At 41.4% G+C, this 18,139-nt stretch overlaps 3 protein-coding genes across 3 annotated transcripts; 1 reads left to right on the top strand and 2 right to left on the bottom strand.

The window, feature by feature from the left end:
- Positions 1-496: 496 nt before the first annotated feature.
- Positions 497-6,531, top strand: LOC137588893 (LIM and SH3 domain protein 1-like). The gene is made up of 7 exons (XM_068306215.1): positions 497-708; positions 1,262-1,356; positions 1,674-1,758; positions 3,921-4,028; positions 5,601-5,670; positions 5,753-5,817; positions 6,011-6,531. Exons 1-7 carry the CDS (start codon positions 640-642, stop codon positions 6,182-6,184), a joined length of 666 nt encoding a protein of 221 aa, XP_068162316.1. The 5' UTR covers positions 497-639; the 3' UTR covers positions 6,185-6,531.
- A 128-nt stretch (positions 6,532-6,659) lies between these two features.
- Positions 6,660-10,686, bottom strand: LOC137588892 (kelch domain-containing protein 1-like). The gene is made up of 13 exons (XM_068306214.1): positions 10,533-10,686; positions 9,897-9,967; positions 9,586-9,703; positions 9,365-9,477; positions 9,189-9,273; positions 8,887-8,985; positions 8,711-8,785; positions 8,523-8,581; positions 8,319-8,431; positions 8,082-8,154; positions 7,897-7,978; positions 7,390-7,472; positions 6,660-7,169 (listed from the first exon to the last, which is right to left on the bottom strand). Exons 1-13 carry the CDS (start codon positions 10,632-10,634, stop codon positions 7,073-7,075), a joined length of 1,170 nt encoding a protein of 389 aa, XP_068162315.1. The 5' UTR covers positions 10,635-10,686; the 3' UTR covers positions 6,660-7,072.
- Positions 10,687-11,888: 1,202 nt separating this feature from the next.
- Positions 11,889-17,879, bottom strand: LOC137588628 (kelch domain-containing protein 1-like). The gene is made up of 13 exons (XM_068305793.1): positions 17,563-17,879; positions 16,472-16,542; positions 16,211-16,328; positions 15,368-15,480; positions 15,201-15,291; positions 14,930-15,028; positions 14,761-14,835; positions 14,044-14,102; positions 13,840-13,952; positions 13,376-13,448; positions 13,046-13,130; positions 12,533-12,612; positions 11,889-12,185 (listed from the first exon to the last, which is right to left on the bottom strand). Exons 1-13 carry the CDS (start codon positions 17,653-17,655, stop codon positions 12,053-12,055), a joined length of 1,203 nt encoding a protein of 400 aa, XP_068161894.1. The 5' UTR covers positions 17,656-17,879; the 3' UTR covers positions 11,889-12,052.
- Positions 17,880-18,139: the final 260 nt, after the last annotated feature.

Raw genomic sequence — 18,139 nt, forward strand, 5'->3', positions numbered from 1 at the left:
CCGGAAGAGGGCGCCCGCTCCCTCACTCTCGGGCGTCTTTTACTGTTTTAACTCATCCACTGTTTTCGCGTCGCTGTTTTATCAGCAATATATTAGGGTTCAGTCTTCATAAACTTTGAAAGTCACGCTTTTAGGGATTTTTCAAAAATTATTTTTCGTAAGTATAAGATAACTTTTCCTTTTATGGTTAATTCCCCAGAATTTTATGCTGCATTGAGGTACCCCACCAAAACACACGTCATTCTACAAGATGTGCAAAATGCAACTTTTTGGTAAGGTCGTCGTTGTTGATGTAGAGATTTTACACACAATATCTTGTATTATGAAGGACGTTAGGAAAACTGAACATGTGGGCACCGTTTAGACTTTTGTGTAGTAACTTTATACACGTGTACTAATAGTTAAACGTCCTGTATCCGAATCTCTGAAGGCACCCTGAAGGTTTCTGGCTCCTCCCACCTGGAGATCAGAGTGTATATTAATTGGAACGCTGGCAATCGAGGAGGAGGAGGCGGAGGAGGAGAAGGGTTCGACTCCCAGTGGTACAGCACATCCAGTGGTTACTTTACATGAGAACATCAAATATTTTCTGCTGGATAAGTGGGTTTTTTTTCTGGCGTGAGGGATCACTGCGCCATCATGAATCCGCCCTGTGGAAGATGCAATAAACCAGTTTACCCTACAGAAAAAATAAATTGCCTTGATAAGGTAGGGTCGAATCCCATTTATTAGCTAAAATGTAAATGTTTTGTTTTGTTTTTTCAACCTGACTGTGTTGCACATTTGCAGTTCCAAATTGATTTTCACTGCTGAAATGGTTTTCAATAAGTGCAAAGATTACTTTTTTGTTTTTGTTGCGTCAAAGCATTTTCTATATTGTTATTTTATTGTAATATAACATATCTGTACACGATTAAAACATGTGCATAATGAGAATACACAAACACAGATGTGTATTCTGTGACAAAAATACACGATAGACTGATCTAAAAAAAATTTTTTAATATATATTCCTATACTTTTTTTCACATTCTGTAATGTGACGGGTCTTTCAGCTGATTGCACGTGTTTCAATCATAAAAATCAGGTTAATGATGTTGTTGGTGGTTACATATGGTTTTCAAAGAGTTTTAATTCTAAATAGTTGATTTGGCTCTTTGACCAACATTTATTTGTTGTCAGTAGAAGGAATTTCCTCACTTCACTGAATTGATTATTTTACACTTCATCTCATGACTTTCTGATCTCTTCTTTACTCTAGTACTGGCACAAAGGCTGTTTTAGCTGCGAGGTATGCAAGATGGCACTGAGCATGCAGACCTACAAAGGCTTTGAGAAGAAACCTTACTGCACTATGTGAGTGACAAACGATCATCCTGATGACTACAATAAGCAAAAAACTAAAAATATAATGATATATACTTATTTACCCTGGAAAAACACTCATACAAATGTAAAAGCCTCCAATTTTTATTACTAACATGTTCCAATCTTTCAACCAATAATATCCACAGTATGTTCTTTTTATTTAAATAATCAGAAACCTATAGGTGAAAGGATAGATTTTCTTAAATCAATGCTCTGTCTTTTAATTACATTTAAAAGACAGAAACCAGAGCTAAAATGAACGATAGTCTCAGTAACACTTTTTGTTTTAATCTTTTTTTTTTAAGGCATTACCCAAAAACCTCCTTCACCATAGTGACCGACACCCCTGAGAATCTGCGTCTAAAACAACAGACCATGCTCAATAGCCAGGTAGGATGGTCACGGACCACTCATCTCTGTCTTTACTGTTATTCTCATCCCATCACCCGGATGAAATAATCCCTCAACTGAATCTGATTGGCACAAACGGTGCCAATCAGATTCAGAGCATCATGAAGTTCCCTAACTTCCCTAAATGATAAATAACTGGATATTATCTTTAAAAACTATCTCCTCTTCTGGCTTTCTCATGCAGTATGAGCTCAGATCAGCCTCACTGAATGAATGTGTCGGTTCTTAATCTCTAATCTAATCTGAATGTTCAAGGCATCAATTTACTCTGATCAAAGAGATGAATCCTCCCAGCTGCACCGAGCCTAAGAGATTCCTTTAGAATCTGACTTTTACCTCCAGGATAATCTTTTTACTAAACATTTAGAGGGAAAAAAGCCTATAATCTGCCTTTTTTTTAAAAAAATAAAAAATCCCCTAGTTTCATTTTGTTAAACATTAATCAGTGAAGCCCCTCTGTACCAAGTGAGAAATACACAGGAGAAGTCCCGTTTGTGATGCATGGCTGGGTCCTAACCATGTTTTGGAACGGTGGCTCCAGATATGGAGCCTCCTGATTGGCTGCTGCTACCTGCAGGGCAAGGGTCATGTCACTGGTAGCTATGCTAACAGTATTGCTAATATGGTTATTGCTGCCTAACCACGCTTTTTCTTTTATAGCACTCCTGTGCTGTGTTAGGTTTTATTTCTAATATTATTGTACTCTTTTTAAGTAAATAGACAACATAAAAGACTGTTTGTCAGAATTAGATTAATAAAAAAAAGATGGGAGATTTTTGCGTAACATTTAAATGTGGGCCAGTAGAACTAAATACTTTCCATCTTTTTCTGGTACAAGTAGGAAGCAGCCAACTGATGATTGTCTTCAGCTATATACCCCGACCCTTGTCTTGTAGGTTTTTAGAAATCCTTTACCTTTTGGGTCTTTGTTATCTGAGAGGTAATTACAGTATATAATAAATATTTACGGCGGCACGGTGGCGCAGTGGTTAGCGCTGCTGCCTCACAACACGGTGGACCCGGGTTCGAGTCCCGCTCTGTGCGGAGTTCGCATGCTCTCCCCGTGTCTGCGTGGGTTCTCTCCGGGTTCTCCGGCTTCCTCCCACCTCCAAAAGCATGCGCTTCAGGTTGATTGGCTGGTCCCAAATTGACCGTAGGAGTGAGTGTGTGTGTGAGTGGTTGTTTGTTTCTATGTGGCTCTGCGGTACACTGGCGTCGTGCCCGGAGTGTCCCCCGCCTCACGCCCTGAGACTGCCAGGATAGGCACTGGCTACCCCGCGACCTGCGTTAGCGGATTAAGCGGGTTGGAAGATGAATGAATGAATGAATAAATATTTAGACCTTAAATTAAGCATGTTCTCCAAAGTGTTGAAATATGCCTTAAAATACTCAAAATAATACTTTGGAAAGAATCTGCATGACTGATTAAGGACAGGGGATTGATTTAATTTATAGTATAAACTAATAACATAAAGTCTATAAGAAAGCACAGAAGAGGATATTCTGTTACTGCTGCCATTATAGATACAAAAATATGTTTTTCTCAACTCAAGCTGTGAAAGAAAAGAACTTTAAGAGTCACGTTCACGTTGAGAATGTGGTTTTATTTGAGATTAAAACACTTTTTTTTAAATCTATAAAATCACACATCTTGGTTTTTGTGCCGTGTGATTTTTAGAACACGATCAAATTTCACCAAAAGTCTTTCCCATCTCTGTCTTTTTGGCTACTTCCATCCAACCCAGGTCATTTTTATAACCATAAAAGTCTCGGCAGTCAAGCTCTCTTCCTGAGACTACATTCTCCTCATAGCAGGATCATGACTCACTTTGTGTGTGTGTGCGTGTGCTGTCTACAGATCTCAGAATTACTTCCCAATAAACATTTTGATGTGTTTGCCCCAGGTCTAAATCTGCAAATAAATTTGACAAAATAACCATTTAAACTGCAGAATGTGTGTTTTAAAGCAGAAAAGTGTGTGTATGTGTGTGTGTGTGCAGCCTCATAAAATCTAATCTCATCGTCTGATCGTTGATGTTTTGAGGAATGCGGCCCCTCTGTGGGCTTAGACGTCGACCTCCAGAGTCTTAATAAAAGCTAATCCTGATTTTCATCAATGTGAACGGACTGTAATTTCACAGGCGCTCTATAAGGAGGAGTTTGAGAAGAACAAGGGCAAAGGTTTCAGCGTGGTGGTCGACACTCCAGAGATGCAGAGACTGAAGAAGACGCAAGCTCAGATCAGTGATGTAAGCGTCGCCCCCTTCAAAAGCACTCGGGAGGGTCCCCCCCAAGCAAGTAGTACTGAGAATTAAGAGTCCAGGTTGTTTCCGAAATGCTGTTTTTGTTGTCTTTTTAGATGTGACATATAGATGTATATACTGTGAGTTTGCTAGTTATTATTGCGAATCCAAATGAAAACTCGTCATCGTAAAGATTAAAACCAACATTTCTGATTTGTAACTTTTCACAGCTGCTCTAATTTGGCACGTTTATCATCTCAGGACTTTTTCTTTCCCAGTTATTACCTCACAAACCCCCACGCTTATCAGGTGACCCGTTGGAGACTGGATTAAGACTGACTAACTAATGATTTAGAGCTATCTCTGCCTTGAGATGCTGCAACAGTAAATCATGCTCAGACGTTACTACACGGTAAAAAATATCATCGAGATGCAACAAGGAAACGTCGCCGTCGATAACAGGCGTCGTTTCAGGGCAGGCTGGTGGATTAGTGGACGGGTTCAGTCTGTGAAGCTGAGACGGGCCAAACTGCTCCACTCAGCGGTGGAAGATGTCAGAGTGCAACCCTGCAGAGACCCGAAGGAACATTTCAGACATTTCTCCTCCTCAACCCAGAAGCAGCTGCCCTATATGGTCAAAGCCTCTCAGCTGTGGACTCAAAGTCAAACATCTGCTCTCTGCACACACACACACACACACAGACTCACACACCGACACAAACTTTCCTTTTTTTCCTCTCATAACAGCACCAGTCGCGTTAAAGATAAGCTTTGCCCCCCCCCCCAGCTGTCTTTTTCCTGCCTTTATCTCTCCTTTTTTTTGTATAATTTAAATCTCTCACACTCTACTTGTCTTTTTCCCATCGTATCATCTCTTCCTGTTCACTCCTCTTTAGGCCCGTTGAGAACAGGGGGCTTCTCCCTCTACCCCCCCACCACCACCACCACCACCACCACCCTCCCCCATTCGGCATCCGGTTCTCCCCTTCCAGCCCTTAAAAGCTGGACCCACTTTTGATTAATATCACGGCGGCTCCTGAGTGTCACCCTCTCCGTCTGTGTGGACTGGAAAGCTGAACATTCCTCAGTGCAACGTTCGAGTGTCACTAACAGAGACTTCCAAACACAACACAACCCTGTTTCAGGAATCTTTTACTCTTGGACAGTTGTAATTATGTTTGACATGGGTTCGCCGAGTTTCTTCTTTGAGAAAATATGAGTAGGCCAAGCCAGAAAAAATAACACCAGGAGACAGAAATATGAAGAAAAAGCCACAGTAGAATCCCGATTTAGAGCAGAAAAGTAAATAAATTGTAAGTATGGGTGACTTTTCTGAGGAAAACTCTATATTTTAAGTCATTTTGCTCAAAAACTGTGGAAATTAATTTGAGAAAAAATAGCTCTTTTTTCAGTGCCATTGATTGGTTTCTGTGAAATGCTGCATTGGTATTGCTGTTACAGCAGAGATACACCCACATCATCTCTCAACACATCCTAAAATGGTGAACAGCTCCTCACACAGAACTTGATTAATGAGTGTGTGTCGTCGCCTGTGTGTGTGTGTGTGTGTGTGTGCAGATAAAGTATCACGAAGAGTTTGAGAAGAGCCGGATACGAAGCGACGCGCCTCCTCCGGAAAACAGACAAGGTAATGGATTACATCCTCGAGATGTCATCCGAGAAATTATCATGTTTCACGACCTCCTTTTGTTTGTGTTTGTTTTGTGCAGAAGAAGTTCAACCTTTCAAACCGGGACAAGTGCATCCTGCTGCTGTAGCACCACCTGGTGGAGGGGTAAGGTTTGACTTTTTAAGCCAACATCATGTAGGAACAGAAAAAAGGATCAACATGTTTGTAACTTCCTAAGTTTATAGCTTTTAATTTTAACTCATCCAGAAGTCTTTCTCTTTAATAATTCCCCAAAAATGTGTTCCTATGCGTTGCTGAAAGTTGTGTAAATGTACTTGTGTGTGTTCACGCCCCGTAGAAACGTTACCAGGCTATGTACAGCTACATGGCAGCGGAAGCGGATGAAGTTTCTCTCCAGGAAGGCGACCTCATCTTAGACGTGGAGCAGATAGATGAAGGGTGGATGTTCGGATGCAACAAGCGCACTGGACAGAGGGGCTTGCTTCCCGCCAACTACGTCCGACCTGTGTAGAATAAAAAGCAACCGTTACACAGTCACGAGGTCATGACCTCTAGGGCGTTTTGGTTTTTTTTGTAATATTCAACTAATTTCACTTCAACAAAGTCCGATAATTCTAAAGGTTGATGTGAAATATTGTGTGTAAAAGATAAAAATAATGACAAGACAACAAAATAATTTAAATAGGGCTACAGTTTATTTTAGTAGTTCATGTGTACTTTACATTTCTTATGTAACGCTAACCTTTTCAGATCCATAGTCTTCATCCCTGACAGAAACAGATGACACTTGTTTGTTTTTGACAAAGTAAATACATTTCACAGAAGCTGATTTGAATAAAAGTGGAATATTTAACTGTTTTTAAGTCTTTTCAATGACTGCGATCATAATTTTGCTGAATCTAAGACTTCATTCCTGGATTCTGCACCAGTCAGGAAACCACCTATTCTACTATTACATTGTTCTCAGAAACGTTAGCAAAGACAAGAGGTCCTTCCTGTTGCGATTGGTTCCAGGGTCTGTGCAGTAGAGACCCAAGCCCCAGCTCAACAGGGGGGTTTAAACTCGATGAAACACCCATAAAAGTCTTGATGGGATCAAATGAAGCCATAGAAAGGCACAAAGCAAATCCCCCTGACCCCAAGCCTCTTGATCCACAGCGCTGGTCTTCTCCAGTCAAAGAGGCGCAGAGGGGGAAAGAGCAGGAATAAGATGGGGGGGAAAAAACAAACTCATGGAGGACTCAGAAGTTATATGATCAATTGAGGTAATATGTATGTGCAAAACGTGCAAAACAGTGTCAAACAGAGCACCATAGAAACATTCAACATAGCTTATCAAACACAAATTGCACATCAATTGGCAATATTTTTAGAAATAAGACTTCATCCTCTTCAAGTTCTAAGAATTTTTGATTTTTCTGTGCAGAATCGATGGCAGGCTGCTCAGCTGCTTTTCATACAGCGCCAGGTTTCCTTTTATGAAGTCCTTGCACAATCTAGAGAGTAAAAAAATAAAAATGTTAAGACACCAAAAGGCATATGTTTGATAGGTTAACTAACTTGGTTTAAAAAAAAAATACTGAATCTGTTTTTCAACAGGGAGCACAGGCAGCCTTATAGTCTAAACTACAAGTAATATTGATCCGGAGTTGATGGTTGAATTGTGTACCATGTGTAATACTATCAGCAAACATAACGGTGGTAAACTCAACATACCTGAAGAGACAGTAAGGCTGGGTCTGAAAGATGAACACATCGCTGTAGTTACGCTGCAGTACATACTTCAGATTAGACACCTGCTAAAAGCATCAGCAAAAATCACATGAGGATGGATGGCAGGGAAAATACTGGTATGCTGCTTTTTTACATGTTAAAAGTCTTAAACCTCTTAAGGTGATTTTGGTAGGTGAGGGGTTTTTTGTTGGTAAATAACTGGATAGAGCATTTAATATTTAATTTAAATATATCTTTACATCCTAAGAAGCTAAAAAAGTTTCTAATTTTTTTTTTTTATTTAGTAGCTTAGGATTTTAGCACTCCAACAGTTAAAAAAGAACTGCTAAGGAAAACAGCAGAAAGACATTTAGCTGGGCTAAATTTATCATATTCAGCATGATGGATGTTCCTAATACCTTGCAGTTGAGCTGCAAATAAATATACCAAATAAAACCTTTAACTATTAGGAGTAAAGTGAGTAATAATTGAACTTCTCTATTCTTTCACCGATTTGACGAAAAATGTGTTGCTGCTGCCACCAAACACGACAACATCACTGTCACTCCCCAGACACGCAGTGTGACAAACCCTGAGGGAGGCAAGCATTGCATAAATTATACGCTCAGAACTTGCATTCAAATCAAAGGAGAAACAAATTTAAACATTTCTATGGGAGAGTTCAGGCAACCTACCTGGGCTTGTCTTTGTGTGGGTGTACCATCCTGGTCCATTTGCTATTGAGAGTGTCAAACTGCCAGGCTTCGCCTGACAGAGAGGGACAACCATGAAACACCTACTTATAATATTTTTTGTCCTCAGGGTTAAACATTTAATCTCAGTTATAGCACAGATGTCATCTCTATGTGGACATTTTGCAGAAGGGAATTCTAGTTAGTGATATCAAAAAAGATTCCTTCTCCTAGACTTACTCAGAGTGTATCCATCTACGCTAAGACCTCCATATATGAAGAGTGTGTGATCTGATATGGGTGTCATGGTGAACATAGAGCGCCCCAGAGGTGCAGAGATCTCAGAGATGTCACTAGTGGAAAGCAAAGTGAGCAGTGAGAAGGATGCGAAGGATGTCAATCATTAGCATTACAGTTGCAAGTGTGTAAAAAACAACAACTCACAACTGAGTCCAGGTCCAGGTTTCAAAGTCTAAGCAGAACATGTCCAACTCTGCCAGATTCTGCAAAAACAGACACAAACTTTTAACATTATGTCTTTACGCAGCCGTTCATGCTATGCTGCATCTGGACAATGGCTAACACATAACTGTAGTTAACCTAACCTTATCGGCAATACCAAGCTGACTCACCAGACCACCACAGATGTAGCCTTTGTTGTCCACAACGGTGCTAGCATGGCAAGCTCTAGGCGAGGGCACCGGGCCCTGGACAAGACCAAATATATATACAGGATAAGTGATCATTTGGTGCACAAGGTAATATCGTGCATAAAAGTTGGGTAAAGACAGAATTGTGTTGTTCGTACTTGAGTCTTGGGAACGCTCCATGTAGCCGTACGAGTGTCAAAGACGTGGGTGTCATTGTTCCAGCCCCAACACATGAATGATGAATTTCCAATTGATTTCTAGAAGACAATGTTGGGAAATGAGTACCAAACAGGCCACACGCTAAAGGAAGTACAGAAAGTCTGAGTTAAAATATGAATGACGAAAAACAGATAGCATGAATCTAACACGTAAATGGTGAGGGCAATGCCCTCTTCTCCATTGTGCAGTGAACATTCCTATTGGATACTGAAGTGTGACTGTTGTTACTGTCCTATTTTACCCAGGACATCTCTTCCACGATGAAGCTTAGAGATGATGTGTTTTGCAGCATGGTCTTACATCCGTATCCGCCAAAGTAGATCAATCTGGAGCAAAAAGAAAGAAAGAGAGAAAAGCCACCCAGTTGTAATTTATATCCACATCACTCCCCAAGAGCAGTTTGAAAGAAGGCCTGACCTGTCTCTGTGCACCCAGCAGGAGTGTTTGTTTCGTGGGAAAGGCAACGTTCCTTTGGCGTCCGTCACTCTCTTCCAAACGTAGGGCTGCTGCCTGAGGTCCAGGCTGAACATCTGCAAAAAAAAATAAAAAAATTCTTACGTTGCTTAGTGTAGTTTTTATTTCTGCTCAACACTGTGACTCAAATACGTTGATGAAACTGCACGTCCACAGTAATTCACCTTGTTTGTGTATCCAAAAGGGTCGCAGCCTCCGAAGATGTAGAGCGTTCCGTTGACATAGGAGCCACTGAAACCTGATAATTCTGGAATTTTTTTCCCAAAGATTTCCCTCCGTTCCCTGCCACACAAAAACACACACTAAAGAAGAGAGACAGCTACTGACGGAAACGACAGATAACACGAATTTTTCTTTTTAATTTGGAATTTGCTGATCTTGAGTCGTATCTTTCCATCTATCTGCTTTGAGTTCATGTCTGCAGATGCATCTCAGATGACACAACGTGTACCTAACAGCCTCCTTTCAAACCTACCATGTCATGCTGTCCAAATTGCAGCACCATATCTCATCGCTTGGCAAGCTTCTGTTTTCTCCAGATAAAATCTGTGAGGAGATAGAGTCACATTTATATGCATTCAAACCTGATCCGCTGAATGAAGCCACCGAAAATTAAAAAAGCAGCGTTTGGAGGCTGATTATAGGATCAAAAATGATGCTTTAGTCACTGTAATGATTGGATGATTATATTAATGTTCTGATCCTGTTGTTACACATGGATATAAACTCATAGAAAGATCCATGATGGAACAACACAGAGTCATAGAAATGTGTTCGTGTTGAAACACGTTAAAGCGGGGCGGGGGGGGGGGCAGCCAATTATCTTCAGGAGCATTTCTGCAGGTCTTCTAAGGTCTATATGCACACATACCATGAAAGCTTAAGACTAAAGGAAAAAAGTAGGGAGAAAAACAGGTAAAGCACCACAAAACACGTCCTCCAAATATTTTTTTGAAAACAGATTTTAAACAAGAATACAAAAAGTTTTAGAGGACACGTGAAGCTCACTACAGTAAAAAACACACATAGAACAGAGACTTTAGGTCTTGTGACACAAAGCTCCCAGCAGATGGACCTTAATGGGTATAATGTACACACAGACTTGTCCTACCTGGTAGCCGCCCCAGGCATATAGTGTGTTGTTGCATATGAAGGCCACATGACTGCTCCTCCCTGGCCAGATCATCGGGGCGGTTCTCTGAGCAGCATTCATCCCAAATTCTCTGAAGATCAAGCAGCTGATTAGGGGTATGACAGAAAACAACTAAAATCCTGTCTGGACTGAGGGAGGAGATCTGCTTCTCTGGCTTCACACTGAGCAATTGTCTGGAATTGGGAGGGGTGTGTGTGCAGGACCAGTTTTACAGGTTTAAAGTCATTCCAAAGCTTGCACCGCTCCTCGTCTGCTTTGAAGCAAGGCCTTTTTGACAGATGAGACTTCTGAAACTCTTTCAATGTCATTTGGGTTGTCAATCGATAACGGCTGGTGTGGTTTTTATACATATTGGCAAAGAAGACAAACACAATGGAGTAGCAGAAAGAGGCAGGTTTCAAAAATGGTAAGACAGCATTCCCCTCCACCTTCAGTCTTTCATTGACTTAAGTCTTTGATCCAAACAAGCACTAAATTACAGAACTCTTTGTGCTTGAATCTGCAGAACGCCACCAGTGTGAGGAACCAGAACCTAAAACTCTGAACTTTGGAAGATAAAGCACTCGTCTGACAAACGAGTCCAGGCCGACCCACAGTCAGCCAGACTATTGACAGTGACAGCATGAAGGACATCTCACTGCAATGACTGTTCAACAAGTGATGAGAAGAGTGTTGGTTCACAGATACACACCTCCATCCTCTCATTGCTTCTTTACCTCCCCTTATTTAGTCTGTTTCCTCTTTTTCCCAAATCATGCCATTAGCCTGGCTTCTCATTTTTATTCAGCATCTAGTTTTTCTTGTCCCATCCCGACAAGCTCGAATTGTGTTTGATTCATATTAAAAGGTTCGTGAATATTAATGGTTTTTTTACGCCAACGCTTCATCAATTTTCAAAGGTTCAACAAAGTGGAACAAATGCGCCACCTAATGGCACAAAAGGGTACTACACACACACTGCATGGCCAAAAGTATCCGGACAAGTTTCCATCATAGTCAACTTTTTTGTCAAATGTACCATATGTGCACGACCATTCTATGTGCGAATGGAACTAAGGAGTCTCCTATAGTCAAGAGAACATCCACAAAATGTTCATTTGAAAAAACTTAGATTAAAAAAAAATCAATTTCATACATGTTTGATATCAGCAGAAAAACAACCCGTCGCTGATTTAAACAAGTTTTACTTTTATAAGTCTAAAAGTACAAATGCTTATTTGGTGTGACTTAAATTATTTCTACATTGTACATTCAGGAAATGATTCACACCATAACATACAAAATCAAGATTTTTATTCAAAAACAGATTGCACATCAAATTACAATATGGAGTAAAATTTTTATCCATGCTGGGAGAATAAAATAAGGAATAAGCTTTATTTACAAAATATACCAGTTAAAACAATGATTATCATTGTATTCAGTTAAATCATTAACACAATAGAGACAGTACATAGACAATAATTTTTTTACAGTTGCTAAAATTCATCCTCTTCAGGCTGTAGGAACAACGCCACTCGTTTGCTGATTTTTCTGCACATCTTTGATGGTAGACAGTACAGCTGCTTCCCAAACATCTTGGAGTTTCTTCCTACAAAGTCCTCACATAATCTGGAGAGGAAAACACGGCTCCATATCACCAAATATTACTAAAAGGTCAAATAAACCTCAAGTGAATAACTTTAACCCGCTCCAGCTAAACATATGGCAGAAAATAAAGCCAAGTTATCTAACAAGTAGTATTTTGTTCCATTTGAACCTGCATACAGGTGTGTTAAAGCAAATATCTCCAAGGGTTTAAAAAGGAGCTCTGTGGACATTGTTAAAATCGCTTAAGCGTGCCTGGACAAACAACATACAGGCATGTGCTAACATCCAATCAATGTGCAGCGTTAGCAGAGCTTAGTACAGTCAAAACAATGTTCCACGCAGCAATAAACATGGATGATCGATTCTACCTTAGGAGGGAGTAAGGCTGGGTCTGAAACGTGAACACGTTGCTGCAGTGATGCTGCGATGGAGCCCTCAGGATCGCCACCTGAGAAAAGATTAGATTAGATGGTCACATCGACATCACCACCAATTTGAAAAATAAAAAAATCCTGTTATGGATTCAAACAATAAATTTTTTTTTAAAAAGTAAAATAATGCAAGCCCCATCAGACTGAACAGTTTTCAGTAATCCAGTCCCATTCAGTTCAAGTTCAAGTCCAAACACTATTTCATTTGACCACATGTCTTTTTAGCTCGTAAGTACACACACCCTGGTATGGTGATCTATAAATGGTTGACTCAACAGCTTGCACAAGCTAAAACATTACAGGAGGGATGAAGGTTTAAAGGCATAATGCTGCAGTTTTGCTGAAGTCAGCGCTGTGTGTGGGAAAAGATTATGCTGTGTGAAGTTTAAATACTTTCCCCTATACCTCCCTGTGGAGTTAAAAAAAAAAATTAATTCCACTCTTCCGTACCGAGTCCAGGAGGATGTCCATGTTGCTGCTTCCTCCGAATACGACAACGTCACTGTCATTTCCCAAGCAGGCTGTGTGACAAACCCTGAGGAAGACAAACACTATGGATTAAGTCTTTAGACAGTAATTCTACTCTTGAGCAGCTTTTTCTTATATTAACATACTGCTACAGCCGAAACTGTGTGTGAGATGCATTTATTCACGCAATTCCTCCGGGAAAACCTTAGGTACAAATTAATCATTTGTAATCAAAGAGGAATTTGGGAATCATTGTCAGAGTTCATTCATTCTTTGAAAAAAGATCGATACGAGTATTGTCACATTTTTTACCTGGGTTTGTCCTTGTGTGGGTGTTTCACCCTAGTCCACTTCCTTTCTAGAGTGTTAAATTGCCAGGCATCATCTAGCAGAGAGATAATGAAGATAAACCTGTGGTTTATATTCCGACAGAACGTTGAGGAAGAGCATTGGTCGTTCTGAGCAGACGCCGCCCCAAGGACGGACTCTTTGAAGTAATATTTATAGCAATATAGAAAGATGCAAAATAACTCCACAAATAAAGCCATGAGAGACAAATTTAATGATGTCAAGTGACATAAAACGTATGCAAAGAGACAAAGCGAAGCACTGACATCGCTCTTAAAACTCCTCGTGGTTGTTTTTATCAGCACAAAGTGGGTCCAGGTTGCTGAACCACAATCCGTCCATGGGTCCGACTCAAAGCTGAAGTCGTAAAGACTCAGATTTTCCTGCAGATGAGTTAAAGATTGACCCCTATCATAGTCAAGACTTACTGAGAGTGTTTCCATCCACGCCAAGACCGCCAAATATGAAGAGTGTGTGATCTGTTATAGGCGTCATGGTGAACATGGAGCGGCCAAGAGGTGCACTAAACTGGGAGATGTCCCTAGTGACGAGCAATAACCAGAGTAGATCATCAGAATTAGAAAAAACATAAATAAAAGTACTGGTCATGCGAAAGAGAGAATATTATTTACATTTGAGTCCAGGTCCAGGTTTCCAGGTCCAGGCAGAACATGTCCAAGAAGGCAGTTTCCTGCCAACAAATGCATTTAATTGAAACAGGGGAGAAACTCGTCATGACTAGAAGGCAGTCACACCACCATCATAAAACACAGGAACAATGAGAACTGTTTTTTTCTGCCAGGCCTCTGAAAAATGATACGGGCGTGTGCATGAGAGGGGTATGAGCATTCTATTTAGTCTCTGGCGATGTCGCCATGATGTCGTTGAGTTACTCAAATCTGGCTCACACCAAATTAAGATTTTTCCATCATGATAAATATGGATCCATTTTATTCACCTTGATAAAACTCCCCTTTTACAGATGCAAGAAATCAGAAAAACCAGTCATCCAGCTCGTATTTACATCCATCTTCAATATGCAAATTATGATCCAGAAGCACACATAAGTGGAATTTTCTTTGTCCTCTATTTTTGGTGACAATATACAAACAAAATTGCAGACATCTGAACGTTTCACTCAAACATAAGTGCTAACAATCTTTAATCTGCAGCTTTAAAAGGTCTCCAGTTTGCTAGTTTCAATCTCTGGTAGTCTGTCCGGAGGGATGGTCTCCCATTGAGTCCCATGAGTGTTAGCAAAAATTTTGGGGTCTGACCTGGTCTGGTTGCTGGTGTTTTTTTTTGTCACATGTTTGTGAATTGCTTAAAAACACCCAAAATCAACTCACCACGCCACCAGCTATATAACCTTTGTTCCCCAGAATGGCACTGGCGTGGCAGCCTCTGGGGGTGGGAGCTGGACCCTGGACGAAACAGAAAGAGTCTTGGTTTGGAACTCCGATTCACCCACTGCTTTTAGTAACACACTAGAATTTGACTTTTGATTGTTGATCTCACCCGAGTCTCTGGCACCGTCCATGTAGCCGTATGCGTGTCAAAGATGTTGACCTCGTTATTCCAGCCCCAGCACCTGAATAACGCATTTCCGATCATAGCCTAAAAGATATGAAAATGATGAGGTGCACCAAGCAGGAAACTCGTAAAAATGTTTATGCTGTAATGATTATTCAAATTACAAACTGATGATCATAGAGAAGATACTTCCTGTACATGCACAAGTGCAAAAACACATTAAACGGAATGAATAGAGCTGCAAACAATTCATTACCCAGGACATCTCTTCCAGGATGAAATTCGTTGATGATGAGTTTTGTACCTCCCCCATGGTTTTACACCCGTATCCTCCGAAGTAGATTATCCTGTGAAGAAGGAAAATCACACGATGGATTCTGGATTGGGCTCACTTGGAGGAACCTGGGCGCTCATGAGACCGACCTGTCTCTGTGCACCCAACAGGAGTGTTTGCTTCGTGGGGACGGCGTTGTCCCTTTGGTGTCGGTCACTTTCATCCACGCGTACGGCTGCTTCGTGAGGTCGACGCTGAACATCTAATCAACAGGAGAGAGGAGCGCGTCAGGTCGCTCAAGGCGCCGTCACGAATGAGATGATCTTTAAAGTCGGTCTTATCTACGTCTTTAGATAAACATCTGACACGCTGATCAAAAACTGGTTGTCTCGGTCTGGTTTCAACTCATACGACGACGCCAAGCAAATAAAACCACCCAGACGACAATTTTTAGTCGAAACAATTCTCCTATTCTCCTTCAGAAACTTGAAGAAGCACTTTACTTCAGTCCAAATGCACCAGTACTTTAAATGTTAGCCTACAAGCACACAGATGGTCTCTCCTGGAAAATCTTCATCGAGCTGCACACAACAAATGATCTCAATAGACCAAAAGTAAACTATTATAACAATAAACCAAATTTAAGACAGTCTGACCTGGGGTCGGACTCCGGTTTCGACAATCATGCAGTGTCAGGTATCAGGATATTTACAAGTATCTAATTTCACTGGCCCGAAAGTACAAAATCACCTGAGGGCATGCAAAACACACGGCAACGGCTCGAAATACAAGACAGAAGTTTGTTGGCAAAATTTAAGGAACAAGGAGGACAATGGATATTCCGGTTTGTGCATACTGTATGGTATTCCTTTACATCTGCAGTGAGGTCCATGCTTCTTCCATTGGTTTCTGTTGATCCTACACGACGGGGGGAAAAAACTCCGCTTCCTCCATCCAGAGGATCCGATCCACATCAGCCCACAGCGACTCACCTGGTCTGTGTATCCCAAGGTGTCACATCCACCAAAGATGTAGAGCGTGTCGTTGACGAGAGAGGCGCAGAAGCCCGTTAAGTCTGGGGGGGTCTCTCCGATGATCTCCTTTTGTTCCCTGTCACAAACACACAAAACCCCTTCAGCCGTAGCGTCATGATTACATTTTTACAAGCCTGGTTTATCAATCAAACATGTCCTAAATGATAGTCACAAATGTCAGAACGACACGCCATCTATCTGATCTTCTTTCTATCTCACCAGGTCCCACTGTCTAAGTCGCAGAGCCATATCTCATCGCTGGGCAACATGACGTCCTCTCCGGCAACCGCCTGCAAACAAAGGAGATAAAACTCATGTTTGACACCAGTGAACTTGAAGCCTTATCTGCTGGGCGGAAAATAAAAGACATCTGTCAGATGCAGAGAACACAGGTTAAAAACAGCTGCTGTGGTGACCATCAACCTCAGAGCATCACCATAAAGATCCAAGATGGGTTTGATTTATTTATTTTTTTTGGATCAAGCTCAAGTTCAACTTATATCAACACCTGAGATGCAACAAGATACGGCTATAGAAATGCAGTCTTGTTGAAACACGTTCACGCAGGGGGAGAAAGTCAGAAAAGATTCCTCAAGCTGTGTAGCAAGCTCCAAAGCATTTCAACGCTATGGGCCAGGTTCACATTCTTTTCCATGTACAGGTTATTAGGTCATGCTAATAAAAGTTCAAGTTGCTCTGCAACCTTTCCCGGTTTATGAATGAGAAAGGAGTTGATCAAACAGAAATTTGGAAGGCTGTTATTACATCCCGCTTCAAAGCGGTTACGTATTGTAATCGTCAGTGTTCATATGTTCGTCCATCAAATATCTTTGCTACAGTTGCAGATAGAAACATGAAACAAAAAGCGCATTACCTCGGGCAGCAAAGGGGATGAAAATGAGATGATGATCTTGACCTTGAGAAAACTAGGTTAAGGTCAAATTGTACAAAAGCTAAAATTTGTAGCTTTGATTGACTTTCAGAGATAAAAGCTACTGTTTTGATCTATGAAACTTGGTACAATTTTGAATTCAGGGGTGTCGCAGGATATTGCAGTCTGTGACTGCATTAGTTATAGTTGTGCAATAAGGTGTGTGTGTGTGTGTGTGTCAAAACACAAAATACATTTCCCACAATAATTAAAAAATAAATGCATTTGTATTCATCTCAGATAAATTGTACAGTAAAAGAATACTGAACTCATACTAAACGAGAATCACACGAAGCCTCCAGTGGAGGAAGACGATGGAGACGATGTTGTTTTATCATGTACCTGCGCAGGTAAGCGCGCCCAGGCTCGACCCACTCACCTGGTAACCTCCCCACACATACAGCGTGTTGTTGTCGTCTATGAACGCCGTGTGGCTGCTCCTCTCCAGGGCCCTTCTCCGAGCAGCATACATCCCGAACTCTGTGGAATATCCACCTGTTGATCAGCGAAAGGAATAAAAACAACTTAAATGGTTCCCGGAGGAGAAGGAGGGGGAAAAAAAGAGGAGGAGGAGGAGGAGCTGGAGGACAAATGAGGACGCGAGTTCCATGCGGGGGGAATAGAAGGAGCTGCTGCGTCCGCCGCTGCCCCGGTTGCGCACAGACAATCCGACTGGATCGGAGAGTTTGCGGAACGTGTTTAACAGGATCGTTGTCATTACTCACTCCTCCCATCAGCTGTTCACCTCCGGGTAGGGGGGGGAGGGGAGGTGCGCGCACCTTCCTCACCTGGACGACCGCGTGCTGCGCATTTCGGGCGCGTCACGCCCGCGGTGAGTCATTAGGAGAAGTCAAGTTTACGCATCGTCTTTCTGGTTTGCGTTAAAAAGAAACCGTCCAGCGATCGGAACGCGCTGACAAACGCAGGTGGAAGTGATTATTGTAGAACTATCCGCG

This window comes from Antennarius striatus, chromosome 21 (assembly GCF_040054535.1).
Source record: "Antennarius striatus isolate MH-2024 chromosome 21, ASM4005453v1, whole genome shotgun sequence".
In the NCBI taxonomy this organism is placed as follows: domain Eukaryota; kingdom Metazoa; phylum Chordata; class Actinopteri; order Lophiiformes; family Antennariidae; genus Antennarius; species Antennarius striatus.